Source organism: Solanum verrucosum, unplaced genomic scaffold (assembly GCF_900185275.1).
Source record: "Solanum verrucosum unplaced genomic scaffold, falcon-dt-bn FXZP01000435.1, whole genome shotgun sequence".
Classification (NCBI taxonomy): Eukaryota; Viridiplantae; Streptophyta; class Magnoliopsida; order Solanales; family Solanaceae; genus Solanum; species Solanum verrucosum.
In genome coordinates this window covers 48,791-66,880 of record NW_026020465.1, presented here as the reverse complement: position 1 = coordinate 66,880, position 18,090 = coordinate 48,791, and the positions used below count along the sequence as shown (strand labels likewise).

Below are 18,090 nucleotides of genomic sequence, written 5' to 3'. Positions count from 1 at the left end.
ACCAATCCCGAATTGGGACCCAACTCTCGACCTCAACCTGGAACTAGATTCCCGACACTGACCCTGACCTCGAATCTCGACTCCTGACCCCAACGTCCTAGGACCAAACTTTCGACCCCAACCTCGACTCCCAACTCCAACCCCAACTCCCCAACCCTTGACTCCCGACCCTACCCGAGATAAATTCCCAAGAACCTAATCCATGAACCAACTCTCAATTCCCGACCCAAGACACAACTTCTAACCCCGCAACCTGGGACCCGATTCCCAACATTAATCCTGGCTCGATATCCAACTCATGCATGACCCCTATCCGAAACCTGACCCCTGAAATCTTAATCCATGAATCGACTCCGGACTCTCGATCCTGACCCTGACTTGAGACTTGACTTGCAAGACCCTGACCCAACCCAATTCTTGAGCTCGAGACTTGACTCTTACCTCTCGACTACCCAACCTGAGATATGACCCTGACCCAAGATATGACCCCGACCCGACCTCAATCACAATTTGGAACTCAAAATTAGACCTGACCTCGACCCCTAGTCACGACTCAGAAATCTACCCTACCTCAACTTAGAGTCAACTTTGGGTTTTGGCTCGAAGTTGAATCTCTGATCTCGATTATATTCAAGATCATGTTTTTGATTAGGTCTCGAATCAACAACAAGTCCCAAGTTGTGGATGGGATTGCTTGTCGATTCTTAGGTTATGATTTGGCCAGAATCAAGCCGAGGATCAAGTTTTGAGGCGGAATCACAGTCAGGGTTGGAGGTCGGGTCCAAAGTCAAGATTAGAATCGTATTGCCAATCAATGTTGGGTCAGATCAGATCTTGGATCTAGATTGGGGTTTGGGTCCGTATATATTAAAGGGTGGGGTCTGGCTCAAGTGTCATAATATTATTTTCAAATTATACATAAATGCTCTTGAAACAATTATTTTTTTCATAATCGAACAACATAAAATAATTAAAGAAATAAACTTACTTTTTAGAAAAATATTTCTAGGATTTGTAAAACAATATTTTCCTTAGTACTAAACACAACGAGTTATATGTACCCATTTTAACAACTTCAAAAAGTGGTAATGGAGAAATATATTGGTACGTAGATGGATTACACTTTGAGGAAAGACAAATTCGACAGATGATAATGCTAATGATTGTTACTATATACTCCATTTATCAAGAGAAAAATAATAATAAAAAAACAAAACAAAATATGGAAACAAATATTCCATGAATATAATTAAGAGCAAATCGATAAATGAAGGATTTAGTGAGTCACAATAGATATCTAAACAAGAAAACGTTTCTATAATGAGGATTCTCTAAATCTTTCACCACTTTCAATTTTTTTTTCTAATAGATTTGCTAAGATTTCTTCTACTTTACTTATTTTATTCTTAAGATTAAACTTTAATTTCTCTAATTATTATTACTTGTAATAAGGTTCTCAATTCTCATGGTGCCATGTGATCCACCTTTTTCAATGGAACTAATTTAGATGGAGAAAGTGAATCGTAATATTCCCTGCCTGCCCCTCTCACCTCACTAGACTTAACTAATGTATCTTATTAATTTTAGTTTTTCTTATTATTGAAATAATAATTATTTTAGTAAGCATAACAGCCGAATAGAATAAATACATGATTGTGTATTGAATTAATGGAGATTCCAACCAAAGTTCATTCAAGCTATGTTAGACCAAAAGAAATTAAAAGGGTAATTTTGTATTTTCTCCTTTTTTCCTCAAGAGTAATATACACAACACAAGTATATAAATCCTTCATTTTCTTCAATGATTGAAACGACCAACTTCTATATAATACTCCATTTGTCCCAATTTACGTAACACATTCAGATACTAAAATTCAAACAAGTTTATTTTTTATCGTAAATTTTCATATTTTTTAAAAATATTTAAATTGTTAATTTTTGTGACTTATAGTACTTTTATTTTTATTTTTATGTAGTTTACAAATATATAAATTTCATTTCAAAAAAATTAAAGATTTCATTCATAGATTTCTGATCAAACTTTAACTGTTTGACTCTCGAAAAATGAAAAATGTCAGGCCCATAGAGAATTATAATTGACATTAGTATATATACTAGGTTGGTTGAATAATTCTGGAATATCTGTTAGTGAAATGACTAATGAGTAGGGAATTAAATATAAATAACAAATCATTTAACAACATTAAGCATTAATTGATTTTGGGGTGGAGAGAGAATAAAGTAGTATTCATGTATTATATTGAACCTAACTCCATAATTAATAGTATGCCTTGAAGCACCATTTATAGGAGATATAATACTTGGCTAGTAGTTGACCAAGAGGAAGTTTTTAGACCAATGAAGAAGACCTTGATTTGTAGGGTTACCTAAATAATTAATCATGATCATCACAATAATTAATTACTATTTATGTGGTGGGATGGGGATGGAACTCTACTACTTAAGAGGTGGCATGTCATCATATAGATAATTCAAGGATTAATAAATCCTTCCATCATTTATAAAATTCATTATGGATCCTTAATCCCATATACTAATTAATTATTTGGGAGTAAAGTAACCTGTGTCAAACATTCCAATTAATTAATTATTTATGCTAAACAGTTTCTATTTTCTTGGTTTATAGAGATTTTGTCTGAATATTACTTACATTCTACTGCCAATGCTTCCTCCTCCCTTCCGCGAAAGTACCTTTTGGCGGCTTCACACAAAATCTAATTTTCAGTTTAAAAACAAGAAAATATATCCTTCTAGGGGAAAACTATAGTATAACCTTGCATAGAATCTTTTTATATTTCCACCACCCTCAACTCAAAATTACATGTTAAAATGATGTAATTCGGTCGTATACAAATATAGTAATTCAAATAAGGTTGGGGTCGATTCCCATAGAGAATAATGAAAATACTACAAATTAGACGAATATAATAATAGATTGACAGTCTGATTTCTATTTCGTAAAAGTAGAATAGTTTATTTTTAAAAAAATAGACTAAAATTGCAGTAATAACTTTGAGTTATAAATATATAATTAAAGAAATAAGGTAGTATCTCCATAATGAAATGCACCATTCTCAAGTTTCATGCAATTATAGATAATCGTGTTTCTAGAATGCACTCAATCTGCAGTAATTCAATGATGTTTCATAGGTAAAGACGATAATGATCTGTAACAACTTTTACTCTTCTTTTCTTATTTGTGTCTTTTTTTATATATAAATTGTACTCTCTTAGTAGATTAGCTCCTTGGGAAGATTTCGGGTATTTTTCAAAAGCTTTTTGTTGAAAATTAAGGTTGAGATTTGGCTCTTTCATTTTATCAAGGTAATATTGTAACACCTCAGAAAAAATTTGTGCTAAGACTTGAACCATCTTTCATTCTGAGTAGAATTTTACCGAGGAATAAGGCTAGGCACCGGACCGGAATGGGACCACCGGACCGGAACGGGACGGTTTGACCGGGTTGTTGACCGGTACCGGGATGAACCGGACCGGAACTACCGGGATGGAGGCTCAATTCCGTCCCGTCCCACTATATACCGAGATGGAACCGGGACGGACCGGAATGGACCGGAATGGAACGGGATGGGATAAACGGGACGGCACATATAGCTATTTCAAAAAATAATTATTATTTTTGAGTTATTTTGAATTACGAAAATTCCAATGTTTTTTTTATTTTTCTAAGTTATATTAGTTTATAGTATTTAAGTTTTAAAATTTATAATAATTTTACTTAAGTTTATTTTAAAGATTTTTTTAATTTTTTTACGTATATAAGTTTGTAAGTTAAGTTTAATAAAGTTTTTTTTTTTAATTTTTGAGCTTATGTAGTTATGTTATAAGTTATAAAGATTTGAATCTTTTGAAGTTTATAAGTTATTAAGTTATACTTATAACTTGTAAGTTAAATAACTTAAGTTTGTAATTTTAAAAAAATTAAATAAACAAAAAAGAAATGCTAATAAAAGTAAATAATGACAAAAATATTATTTTTTATTTTAATTAAAAATGATTTACCGGGACTGGACCGGTACCGGACCGGACCGGAACGGAACCGGAATGAACCGGGATGAACCGGTACCGGTATACCGGTACCAAATCATATGGTACCGTTCCGTTCCGTGTACCGGTTCAATGTATCCCATCCCGTCCCGAATACTACCGGACCGGAACGGACCGGAATGGTACCGGTACAACCCGTTCCGGTGCCCAGTCTTACCGAGGAATTTAAATTTCTTAAGTGCTAAGGTCACTAGATGTAGCACCTTGAGTTCCAAAGAAGAACTAAAGATAGTTCATTCAAATCATTCCTAAGTTCCTTTAAGTTTTGGGTCAACTTCAAACGACCATAACTCTCAGTACATAATGAGTTAGGTTGCCCATAAGATATCAAATGAAAGGTCTTTGAATTATCTTTCCAACGCCATTGAGTTTTCTAAATTTTGAGCTCGTATGAGGGAGATATTCCCTTTTAAAGTCAAGCTGTCCAAATAAGGAACGTTACCCAAAAATAGTAAGGGGTATTTTGGTCTTTTCCTTACCCAATCAGATTTAATTCATTTTTAGTAAGGTTTTAGGGATCTAATCTGATTAGGTTCAGTTTTATAATCCTAATATATGCCTAGGGTTTAGTTGAGAGTTCAAGAAGAGAAAAGAAGAGAAAAGAGGAAATGATCAAGGCGTTCATTGAGATTCTTGAGAGTTGTTGCGGATTTTTGCCATGGGTTCAATCCCTAAGAGGTATGTAAACTTTCATAGTGTTGGGTTTGTTCACCCACACACCAATTATGTTAATTTCAGCGAAATTCGTTCCAGAAAGTTGAAAGTTTGGTGTTCTTGAAATTGGCTTTCGTTCTTGGGTTTAGATAAGATTGTTGAGTTCTTGAGGAAATCATGTCGATTTTAGAGTTGTTTATGAATAGATTCTTGTGTACATATACTGGGTATTTGAATCTAAAGAGAAATTGAGAAAAAAAATCGAATTTAGGCGAAATGGGGTTGGAAAACGAAGAACGAAAAAGTCGGGTGAAACTGGCAACCCAGTCCGCGTCGTGGACTTGCCCTCCTTTTTCACAGGATTTTTCTCCGCGTCACGGAGAGGTCGGGATCCCTCTGCCTCAAAATTCATTTCGCGACCAAATAATAAAATGCATCTCCGCGTCGCAGATTTGCTTCCAAACAGTGATTTATTGATCGTTTCTCATGTTTAACTATCTAAAAGCACTCCTAATCATCACGATATCTTTCCTATCATAAATCATAACCTTGAATTCATAATTTAAATTCAAGGTAGAGTTAAGAGTCAAGTTTTAAGGGTTCTTCCGAACTTTTTGAGAAAGTCCCTTTGAGTCTTTTTGAGGAGTCTTCTACAACTTCTAATAACTTGTTTCAAGACTCGAGCAAGTGAGTATGAGAATGTATTCATGAGTCTACTTTATCATCACGAGATCCTTCATAGCATGAACCATAACTCTTGAATTCATAATTCACATTCAAGAGAGAGTTAAGGGTAGACTTCAAGAAAATCTTTGAGTTCAATTGTGAATCCTTTGAGATCAACTATCAATTTGAACTAAGTTTTGAGCAAGTGAGTTTGAGTACCTTTGAGTATCTTTGAGAGGAGTAGTATCTTCAAGTTCTAAGTCTTGAGTATTGAGTTACTAATCCCTTTTGAGATGTTATTCCTAATCATGGGACTACTACATGTTACCCATGAAGCCCTTGAGTTGAGTTGTTCATGCCCATAATTCTGCATGAACACTATGAGGTGAGCAGTCTAGAGATGAGTAGTATCATTGAGTCTTGAGTTTTGAGTACTGAGGTTCTTTATTTCTATTAAGATCCCTAAGTTGAGTCGTTCATGTTCATAATTCCACATGAACCTTATGATTTGAGTTATAAATTTTAAAAAGCTTTTTAAAGCCAACACTTGAGTTCTTAAACTGAGTTTTGAGAAAGTAAAGATGAGTTTTGAGAAAAGAGTTTTCTAAAACATGATTAGTATGACAATCGAGTATGCCATCAATGTATGAGCAGTATGATATCTAGATATACCATCATTGTTTATGCAATATGACTTCCCGAGTCATCAATGATCATATCATAATTTGATTTTGAAATATTTTTGAGAAAGATCAGAGTTGAGTTCATTTTCTTTAAAATGACACATGGGAACTAAGTATTCCTAAGAGTATATGTTTTCACATTTAAGATAAGAGGAAACTGAGATTTCCACAATAATTTTGAGCAGTTTGAGTACCATATCTTTTAAGAGAAAGATTTTTGAGTAATTATCTCAAACCACAGAAAGAGTTATGTTTTTAAACATATGAGGTAGTTATATTTTGGGAGAAATATTGAGCACCGATTTGGGGACGAGCTTGAGTTCAGATAATTCAAAGTCTCCATAAAATGTGTAGCCAGCATGGGTAGAAAAATGTCATATTTTTTAGATAATTTCTTAGTGCTTTTTAGCATAGACTAGTGGATCCACTTAGTATTTAGGTTCTATACCCCCGACAAGGTATATGACCGCTCTGGGAGCGTGAGGCAAAACGTTGTATCATCACATAGCTCATAGTGATGGTTATCGGTTAGAGAAACTGCTACAGAGATATTTTGTATTCTTATATACACAGAGTTGATTTTGTATTTTCATATACAAACAGAGTTCATATTGTATCCTTGCATACAAACTAAGTTACTATTGAATTTTTTAATACATTGAGTTGTTTTCTACTGTTTTAAAAGCTTTTCATATTTGGCATCTGTATTGTTACTTTATATTGAGTTGAGTATCCAGAGTTGACTACCCTGCGTTGAGTACCATGAGTCGAGTATCTTATAATTGAGTTGAGCCTTATTTCATTGAGTTAAATATCTTATTGTTGAGTTGAGCCTTATTTCACTAAGTTGAATATCTTATCCTTCAACTGAGTAGCTTATTCTTAAATTGAGTTTAGTTGAGTGAGTTGAGAAGAGGTAAGTATATTTCTTTTTTATCAAGTTCAAGCTTATGTTTATTCTTTAGAATTTCCCACACATGCTCATACATTTCATGTACTGAGACATTTGGCCTGCATCATTTCATGATGCAAATACAGGTATTCTAGATCATCAACAGGTGCTTCGTTGATATCACATGCAGTTCGAGTTAGCTATGGTGAGCCTCCTTACTTTCGGAGGGTTCCACTTGTACTTTCAGTTATATACGTTGTTAGGATGTCGTGGGTCTTATCCCGACTTCCATCTTTGTCAGTTAGAGGCTTCATAGATAGACAATAGAGTTTCAGAAGTTTGTTCATTTATTTTGTTAAATGTTTTAAAGACTTGATTTGTCTATTGGTGACTAGTTGAATATTCTATTTATATTCAGAGTAAATCATTTGAGTAAAACCTTTGTATTTGAGTTTCATGAATTTTATTCAGTTTTTAAGCTTTTGTATGCTTGAATTAGTCTTCCTCTTGTAGTCAGCCGGGATGAGGGTTCGCTTGGGGACCAACAATGGTTCTCGAGTGCCGGCCACGTCCAGGGTGTAGTCTCGGGTCGTGACAAATATATCATGTTTTGTTTTACTTCTGGATTTCCATGTTTAAAATTGGGTAATAAGGGTTCCCATATCTAGGTGTTAGAGTAGGTACCTACACAACCATGTGGGTTGGATCGTGACAACTTGATATTAGAGCCCAGATTATCGGTCTTCAAAAACAAGAGCGTATGTCGAATAGTGTCTTGAAGATTACATCAACATGTTGACGTCCATATTTAATCTTTTAGGGGTTATGAAGCATTATAGGACTCTGTCTCACTCCTTCGCTCCTTTCATGTTGTCTGTTGCTTGTGGAATGGATTTAGTACAATTGATGTCTCTGGATTTCAATTGGTATCTTAACGAAGTAATCTCGATACCATTGTTGTGGCTGAAGGGACACAAGCAAGGAAAAATTGAAAGTGGAAAGGTTGTAATTGGTATCTGGCCTTAAGGGTCATGTGAATGCATGTATGGATGGTCAGCTTGTGGTCATCCATGCCTGATGCAAATATTATGTCTTGAACTTGATTAATTGGTGAAGAATGCCTAATGATTGTTATTATATGTGCATTGTGTTGCTTGAATAACTGTTTGTGGAATATACTTCTCTAGCCGATTGGAGTTGTTATGTGATTATTGAACATATTTTGTGCATTTCAATCCTGATATTTTATGGCCACGAGGCATGGTCTGTATTATAATGTTTGAGAACGATCTTGGGGTTACTTTAAAAATGGCATGGACTTACCGTTGGTTAAAATGAAAAGGGGCATAATTGAATATGAATGTGGGGAAACTCCGATTTCAGAATAGTCGGTATTGATTAGAAACCATAGAAAAAGAGCTATTATTGCATAATCGCGGTATTTGTCATTATGAGAGCTATTATTCCTATTTTCATTTTCATTTTCGAGTTGGTTTAAATAAGTTGGATTGTTCATGATTGTTGATCCTTAATACTCCATCCGTTTCAAAAAGAATGTCCTAATTTGCCTTGAAACGGAGTTTAAGGAAAGAAAGAAGATTTTTCAATCTTGTGGTTCTAAATTAAAGTTATGTCAAATATACCAAAATACCCTTTAATTTTGTGGCCTTAAACATGTCATATGGAAAATTGAAGTTAAAATGTTGCAAAGAGATCCTTTTTTTAAACAGACTAAAAAGGAAATGCTATCATTCTTTTTGAATCAGATGAAGTAATAAGATTGGTTGAGGGAGTAGGGTTAGTAAATGGTTTCTTGATCATATATAAGATCACAAGTTCAAAAAGTATGTTTTTATTTTATTTTTTAATCTCAATTGTACTAAGACACATAAATTGATAAAGGAGGAGTGATTACTACTCTAATATTTTAGGAGAGTAGATAGCTTTTGCGTTGAACTTTTTTTGTTATTTTAAGGATACTTTAGTTAGGTGGAACCTTCAAAACAACAATTAATGGGATATATTTTTGTGCAAAATTAGCTAGGGAGGGAATGTATGTTGTACAAAAATCCAAATCACTTCTTTATAAAAAATGGTGGGCACTAGGTAGTACTTTTAACTGGAACTAGAAAATCAGTGGCACTGCTAAAAGCTCAGTGGATCTTAGCTAAGATATTTGGAACTTGTTTTTTTAATTATTACCCTACTTTCTGCCCAACCAAGAATATCAGAGTTGGCACCTCAACTTCCAAGAAGTGTACTATAATGTTCTATTCTTAAATTAAAGAGAACCACACAAGGAATTACTTTCCGTTTCAAATTATTTGTCATAATTTCTTTATTATATCTAATTATTTGCTACTTTAAAAGTTTAAGACAGATTATATTATTATTTATTTCAACATTTTACCCTTGATAGTAGTTGTTCGGAAAGACTACCTCAATTATTTGATGTTTTATAGATCGAATAAATATTCATTGAAGAGATATGATATTTTAGGACATAAATAAGGGTAAATAGTCAAAACTTTATCTTAAGTAATAGTTTCTCAAGGAGCTGTGTAAAAGAGAAACACGACAAATAATTTGAGATGATAGGAGTACGTACTCCCTCTGTCCCTAATTACTTGTCCACTTTTGAATTGACACACCTATTAAGAACACAATTATTGATATAGTGAGTTTACCATTTTACCCCTATTAATATGAAGTGAGTGAATTAAAAATTTAAGATTTTCAAAAAGTTCTACCTTTTTTCAAAGTAATTAATTGAGGATATAATAGGTAAATTTTTTTTGTCCTTTCTTGATTTGTCAAAATGAGCAAGTAATTAGGGACAACTATAAAAGGAAAAGTGGACAAATAATTAGAGACAAAGGGAGTATATGCTAATTGTTATTATGATTTTTTCAAAAAAATAAAATAAAATCTTCCCTCTAACTTTACTTTAAGGCGTGAACGAACTCATCATAGGTTTCATCAAAAGTATACACTTTTGTGTGTGTTTGAATAATTAATCTACAAATTGTTTTGTTTTGCGGTGCTAATTTTTTAGTTAGATTAAAATTGTTATTTTTATTTATTGGATATAAAATAGGAATAATTAAAGATATTCTTCCTAACACGCGGTTGCCTCGTAACGCAGACCTACAAAAAGAAAGTTATGGGGTTAAACAAGTTCTAGCTACGTTCAAAAGAATGAATTTTAAAGTTTATGTGTAATATGTTTATATATATATATATATATATATATATAGTTAGGTTATTTATTCCATATCCTTAAATTTTTGTATTAATCAAATTATTAGTAATGAGATCACAACAACGTAATTAAATCAAATCGTGTGTATTATTTCATGGCTAAGATGGTATATGCATGTAAATTTTCATATGAAACATCAATATGTAATTGACACACAATATATATATAACCAAAAACTTGTTTTTAATTTTTGTTCCGTTTGAAAAATGAAAATACTAACAATATTACTAAAAGTAGTAATATTGGGTACAAGAGGGAAAATGGGGATAAACGAAACAACACATATCCCCATTATATGGTGCATGGTATTTCCTACTATATATTTTTATCATGACTAAATATTTAGTACTACTATCTTCTTTCTATAATATAGTCCTTTAATTTGTTTATTTATTTTTTTGTGTATGTTTATGAGTTGTGGCTTTTTTTGGGGTTCAGTCGCCGGCCCAAGTATGATGAAATGTTACTGCTGATTCCAAAGCCATTTTCTTTCCCTTTTCAACTTATTATAATATTAAAGAAAAATAGTGCTTATTTAAAACCTTAGTATAAAATACAAAATACAAATGCCAAACCCCTTTCATAAAAAGCAGTGATCAATTCATATATATACTAGTACCAAGGCCTAGTCCACATGCTTCCCTCTTTTATTAATTAATTTATGCATGGTGGCCTACAACTATATATCATTTCTCCATTTCTCTACTCTATGCCTTCAATAATATTGTTTTAAGGATTTCTTTTTAATCATATATCATATTCACTTATAAGTTCAAATTAATTTGAATTTACGTCAAAAGGAAACACTTTAAATTAGGATTTTTATAGGCTACGAGTCAGCCAAACTCAATAGTTTGAGGAAATCATGTATTTATCTTAAAAATTATTATTAAATGTGTATAAATTATTAAATACTATTAGTTTAGAACCTAATTCTTAAAATGACTGAAATCCTAAATCATAAACTTTAAACTCTGTCTCATTACGTTGCAATAAGAATAACTCATGTGATCATATATAAGAAATTTATTATATTTTCAAATTATCATACATCAAGTTTGTGATTAAGCTAAGTGTTACCTATTGTGGTAGGCTAATTTCAGCTTGTTAGGAAAATTAAAAATTGATACTTAAAACCCCTATAAAGCATACAAGTGAATTGAGTGCCTCAACATGTAATCTTGTTAGAAAAATTAGTAATGTACGTACTTCAAAATATTTTTATTACTGTTACTTAATTAATTAGTTAATTACTATTGGTGATGAGCAATATCATAATTACCAACTATAAACCCTACGTACTTTCTTTTCAGTTATTAGCATGGAATGATGACGCGTGTTAACACTAAAACCAAGATTAAGGCTGCTTAATGGTGTTGTGGATCAATATTAGCCTTACACATGAAAAGTAATTAAGCATGCCATCGATCGAGCTTAATTATTATATAAATTTAACAGTACATTCCTTCCTGCCAGTTAAATGCATGCAGTGAATATAGGTTAATTAGACTGTAAATATTTTTAAAATTAATCACCATGTGATTGGCATTATTACAAAGTGTTTTGAACTTAAAAAACAGAAATAGGATTGAGGCTCTCTCCGTTGTATTGACATCGAACACACCTTTTTATGTTGTTTTACTTATTTGATTATTAATTCATCCACTCCATCCGTTAACTTTTACTTGTCAGTTATCACAAGTAATTTCAATCTATATATTGTCACAGTGAAACTTTTAAATATTGTGTATTTGTGTTTAAAGTTGTAGCTAGTGATTTTTTTATAAAAAAATTGCCCCACTCCTAGGAGCTTCCAACCCTTTTGTTTTCTTAGTAACTCGAACTTATAACCTTTGGATTGAAAGTGAGGAGTGTTTACCATCTGAACAATTTCCCCTCGTTTCACAAGTGATTTTAAAACCTTACTTCATATCTAAAATTTGTAGTGCATATGTGCTTTTTATAATTTTCTGCCAGAATATATTTCTCATAATTAGTGATAATGCATGCTATTATATATGTAATATAATGGTGTCAGCTCACGTACCTTCTTTTGCTCCATTTGTTCATTTCCTTTCTGTCTACAACATTGGACGAATAAATTTTTATTGATATACTATATCATGATATCAAATATTCTTGAAACTATATAGTATGTGATACATTTTAATTACAACTATACAATTAAAACTTAAAATTTAATTTTATTCACTCCTCATCATGGTACTTATTAATATGCAATATTTACTTCTAGTCGACTGTTCTCTAACAGAACGATGTTTTCCTCACCTACTATGTTGTATTTCATAGGGGAAAAAAAAATAAAACATGATATGTATAAAGTAGGATAGGTTTAGTTTTTGGTGTTTGTTTTAGGGAAGTATTAGGCTGGCAGAGAATGGGGCAATTTGTGGGAGGAAACAGCCTTACAAGTAGTACAAGTCAAGTCATTAGCCCAGGCCCCTTATCTATATTTCTTTTCTAAATCTTTATGATATAGTACTTGTGTGGGGTGGGGGGTAGGGGACTCTTTTTTTGGTCCCTACTGAGGTGATGTGTTATCCCCACTAGCCATATCATATCCATGTGGTCATCCTAGTCACCCTCTTTTCTCTGCCAGCTAAGCTTCGTTCACCCTCGTTATATCTCATTTGTTTTAATTTGTTTGTCTGATTTTGACTTGACAACACTTTGTAATTATTAAGTTTTAATAATGTATCACGTAAAAAATTAAAATTAAAAAACTATCATAAAATAAAAAAGAGATGAAGTAAAATAAACGAATTAAAACAAAAAGATTAGGATGATTTTTCTGTTATCTTTAGTGGGGATTCCATGGGGGACCCCCAGAATCAACACCTCATTATTATTCTCTATAATTCTCTTAACTAATAATGGTGGTAGTAACACTTTTTATTAAAATAGTGGAAGAATTGGTATATGAATTCGTATAAAAAGTGAATTAATTATTGTTTTTTTTTAATCATTTTATTTGAGTTAGTTTAATTTAATACGGAGTTTAAGAAAGAAAGATTTTTGAAATTTATTGTCTAAAATAAGTTATAAATATTTGTGTGACTATAAATTATTTCAGGTAAAATGAGTATTTTAAAATTAAATTGTTACTTAATATAGAAATATGTCATTATTTTTTAATCGACTAAAAAGATAAGTCATATAAATTAAGCCAGAGAAAATAATAATTTTAAATTAAAAAAATTTGAAGTGGAAAAAAAATATCTAAAGCTTTTAATTTTGATCATTCGACGTCGAACGAAAGAGTTTCTAAATAAAACTAAAGTTTCACTTCTTAGCCAAATGTCAATCCTCTTAATCTTAAAAGAGAAAAAGAAAGGAGATATGTGAAAAAAAAGAAGAAAATCAATTCTACTTTCTTCGTCTACTTTTAATTGTCATGGTTTTCATTTTTAGAGTCAAACGATAAGTATTTTGATAAATATTTTACGATGTATTTTTTTATTAATATGCAAAAAATTACAATTTATAGTACTTTTCGTATAAGTTTTGAATATCTAAATTTTTTGTTTAAAATATCGAATCAATGTAATCTAATTTAACTTTAAAAATTAATCAAATTAACTTTCAAAAAATGCAACATGACAACTAAAAGTAGACAGAGAAAATAATTCTTAACTAACTAATATATACACAATTCATTTCCATTGACAAGAGGCTTTTCCCATAACTAATTATTCTCAAAGTTGTATTCATCGAATTAATACAATCAAATTGTGGAAGAAGTAACTGTCATATTAATCATAATAGGAATATTAATTATTGAACTATACTATTAAAATACAACAACATCTTAAATTCTTGAAATTTTATCTAAATGTTAAAACGTAAACGTAGAAAGTAGGAAATTAAACATGTCATGGTCGGTCCAACAATCATTACTTAGTTTATACACTTCTAATTACATACTATTGGTTACCCCCCGCCCCCCCAACCTACACCCCTTGAAAAACTAAAATCGAAGTGTATTATTTTAATAATAATCCAATAATTTAATGACTTTATCTTATGATTTGAGAATTGACCCCTCCAAAAGCATTAACTTCCCACCACCAATCACATGCTGTCACTTCTATATAAACACCTCTTCCCCTCTCATTTCTCTTCAAACTATTCTGTCATTACAACAAACAAAAAATACTACTTGTACTACAATTCACAAAGAAGAAAAAAAAAGTTCGAATACTTGAACAAGAAAAATGTTTAATTTTTCAGATAACGATATGTTTGCGAGACGATGTGTTTGGGTAAATGGCCCTGTTATTGTTGGTGCTGGTCCATCAGGATTAGCTGTTGGAGCTTGTTTGAAAGAACAAGGTGTCCCTTGTGTTATATTGGAACGATCTGATTGTATTGCTTCTTTATGGCAAAAAAGAACTTACGATCGATTAAAGCTTCACCTACCTAAACAATTTTGTCAATTGCCCAAATTCCCATTTCCAGAACATTACCCTGAGTATCCTTCTAAGAGACAATTCATCGAATACCTTGAGTCCTATGCTACACAATTTGATTTAAGTCCACAATTTAATGAATGTGTGCAGTCTGCTAAGTACGATGAGTTTTGTCGATTATGGAGGGTGAAAACTGTTTCAGCTGATGGGGTGGAAGTTGAGTATATTTGTCAATGGCTTGTTGTTGCTACTGGGGAGAATGCCGAGAGAGTTGTGCCTGAAATTGATGGATTGAAGGAGTTTGGTGGTGAAGTGATTCATGCTTGTGATTATAAGTCTGGTGAGAAATTCAGGGGAAAGAAAGTTGTCGTTGTTGGTTGCGGAAATTCCGGGATGGAAGTATCACTTGATCTTTGTAACCATGATGCTCAACCGTCAATGGTCTGTCGTAGTGCGGTAAGTTATTCATACTATGTATTCAACTTTTAGATGAGATGGTCACACAACTTATCAGAGTTAAAGATTTCTAATAATGTTTTTTTTTTTTTGTAATATTCAGGTTCATGTTTTGCCAAGAGAGATATTTGGAAAATCAACATTTGAGCTAGCTATGTTGTTGATGACATGGCTGCCACTTTGGCTAGTTGACAAGATTTTACTCATTTTGACATGGTTTATTCTTGGTGACATTGAGAAATATGGACTAAAAAGGCCATCAAGTGGACCATTACAACTCAAGAACAGTCAAGGGAAATCCCCTGTTCTTGACATTGGTGCTTTGGAGAAAATTAGAGCTGGGAAAGTTAAAGTTGTTCCTGGAATCAAGAAGTTTTCATGTGGCACCGTTGAACTCGTCACTGGTGAAAAACTTGAAGTTGATTCAGTTGTTCTTGCTACTGGCTACTGCAGCAATGTTCCATATTGGCTACAGGTGAGAAAATGTTCTATTCCAAAGTTCTGGAAGTTTCTATTGATTTTTTTTTTTTTAAAAAGGAAAAATATAACTCGAGGTTCTTGAAAAGTTGACTAATGATATTTTTTGTTATGTGATACAGGAAAGTGAATTTTTCTCCAAAAATGGATACCCAAAAGCACAATTTCCAAATAACTGGAAGGGAAAATCTGGCTTATATGCAGTTGGATTTACAAAGAGAGGGCTGGCTGGTGCTTCTGCTGATGCTATTAGAATTGCTAAAGATATTGGCAAAGTACACAAAGAAGATCTCAAGCAAAAGAAGCAAAAAGTTCCAACACACAGACGTTGCATCTCAACCTTTTAATTAAAATTCAACCTATGTTACTCGGACTCTTCAAAAACGTCAACTAGTGCATGTCAGATTCTCCAAAAGTAGTGTACTATTTTTGAAGAATCTTAGACAAGTGTGGCATCAAAAGTGAGGACAAAGAAGAAAAATTTCCCTTCTTATTTAACTCCGGGGGAATATTTATTAAAAGAAAGAGATGTAAAATAATTGTGTAAAAAAAACATATAACAAAAAAAGCAGAAGATGATAACCATAGGTTTGAGCCCTCTCCAAAAAGGCCCAAGTTTTGCTACAGTTTGGGCATTTTGTATTCAAGGATGTAGAGGCTATTTAGTTACCTCTTTTTCTTTTATTTTGTATTGACATTTCATATATACACACTTGTACAATCACTACTGATCAATTCATTTCAATGACATATTCCTTTATGAGTTTAACTTCTGTGCATCAATAGTCATATTATTATCGGTGTGTAATGTTTTTTCTTGACGATACGATTGAGAGATAAAAACGATTAAGGTTGCCAAGATAGAAAGAAAAGAAAATCTATAATTGCCAATATTTTTGAGAAAATGACACTTTAATTTGTCCTTTTTGTGCATACTTATGCTTAAAGGGAGTTGATAAAGTATGTAGTAGTTTTACAAAAGGAATTATATTGTACTACTTCTCAAGTTCCTTTCAAGTCTCATTCAGTAGAGTTAATGTTTTCTCAGTTTTGACAGCAACCACTCATTTTTTGGGTACACATAAGTACTTGGATGATATGCCTAGTTACATTTAGTTAGAAAGTTTTTGATTTAAATTACTCTTATCAAATTGTTCAATGTTATCATTCATTGCACTACTTTTGGTCTATTTATGTCTATATTAGTAGTAAGTGAGTAGTATTTTGTATTGTCCTTGCAATTGATAAGTGGACTCCAAGCGTCCATATCCTTCCAAAACAAAAGGTACAAATTTACATATTGGCGGAATCAAGTTCTTTACTAAGGGGCTTGTGATTCTGTCAAAAGAGATTCGGATGAACCCTTTCGACCCTATCTAGCTCCGCTCTGAATTTATATATTCCCCAACTTTGACTATGGTTAAAACCATTCTGATCAAGTTAAAGCCTGTGTCCAAGGACAAAAACAGGCTCCCCCCCACCCCACCCCACAACTGTAGGAGTAGAATCGAGCTAGGGTAAAATTGGTCAATTCGTTGCATGGGGAAATTACCCTTTTCACAAAATTTAAATGGTTTTTGGTGAGTATTGACCCCATAATATATTTCATTTCTTCATCTTTACTTGTTTACTTTGGAATAATGGTACAAGTAAACGTAAAAATCTTTTTTTGAAATAATACACAAGTAAAATTTGACTTACAACCGTAAATAACTTTTTCTTCATCAAGGATGATGGGTGCATTTGGTATGCAAAAAATATTTTCCAATTTTTTAATAAAACTTAAATTCCTCAAAAATTAGAAAAAACGATTTCTCTTGTAAAATAGAAAACACAAATTTCTTAAGTTACATTTAACACATAATGATTGTTTCCTATTCATCTCAAACATTTCACCTCAACCTCAATCCTTACCCCCGCTCCGTCTCGCTCGCTCAACAACAACAACCCCCCATCCCCAACCCCCCCACCTGATCATTACCCCTCGCCCCTATCCTATAATTAATACTACTCCCTCCGTTTCACAAATAATGGTCTAGTTTGACTTGGCACGAAGTTTAAGAAAATAAAGAAAACTTTTAAATCTTGTGGTCCTAAATTAAAGTTATGTCAAATGTATAAAATTGCTCTTTAATCTTGTGGCCTTAAACATGCCACATGGAAATTTGAAATTAAAATGTTACCAAAAAAAGGAGAAGAGGTCATTATGTTTGAAACAAACTAAAAAAGAAAGTAGGTCATTCTTTTTTAAACGGCGGGAGTAGTATTTTTTGGCGTTTTTTTTCTTCATACCAAACACATTCAATATAACAATTCAGAAAATAATGTAACAATGCACACTAAACAACTAAACTAAATTAATAATGTAAAACTTTTATTCAATATAATACAACTTAAATCCTATTTAATATAGCATGACTTTGTGAAAAAAAATCAAATGAATCTCATAATTAGTTCCCTTATAAACCTCAAAATTTTCTTTAG

The 18,090-nt window shown here is 32.3% G+C and overlaps 1 protein-coding gene across 1 annotated transcript; it reads left to right on the top strand.

The window, feature by feature from the left end:
• Positions 1 to 14,474: 14,474 nt before the first annotated feature.
• Positions 14,475 to 15,975, top strand: LOC125808942 (probable indole-3-pyruvate monooxygenase YUCCA8). Its single transcript, XM_049488618.1, has 3 exons — positions 14,475 to 15,129; positions 15,233 to 15,604; positions 15,729 to 15,975. The coding sequence occupies exons 1-3, from the start codon at positions 14,479 to 14,481 to the stop codon at positions 15,951 to 15,953; spliced, it is 1,248 nt and encodes a 415-aa protein (XP_049344575.1). The 5' UTR covers positions 14,475 to 14,478; the 3' UTR covers positions 15,954 to 15,975.
• Positions 15,976 to 18,090: the final 2,115 nt, after the last annotated feature.

Bases quoted from the DNA above. Each gene is read 5' to 3' on its own strand.
- LOC125808942 (XM_049488618.1), top strand. From the start codon at position 14,479: ATGTTTAATTTTTCAGATAACGATATGTTTGCGAGACGATGTGTTTGG. The intron at 15,130-15,232 runs GTAAGTTATTCA...TGTAATATTCAG, and splicing joins CAATGGTCTGTCGTAGTGCG to GTTCATGTTTTGCCAAGAGA. The intron at 15,605-15,728 runs GTGAGAAAATGT...TATGTGATACAG, and splicing joins ATGTTCCATATTGGCTACAG to GAAAGTGAATTTTTCTCCAA.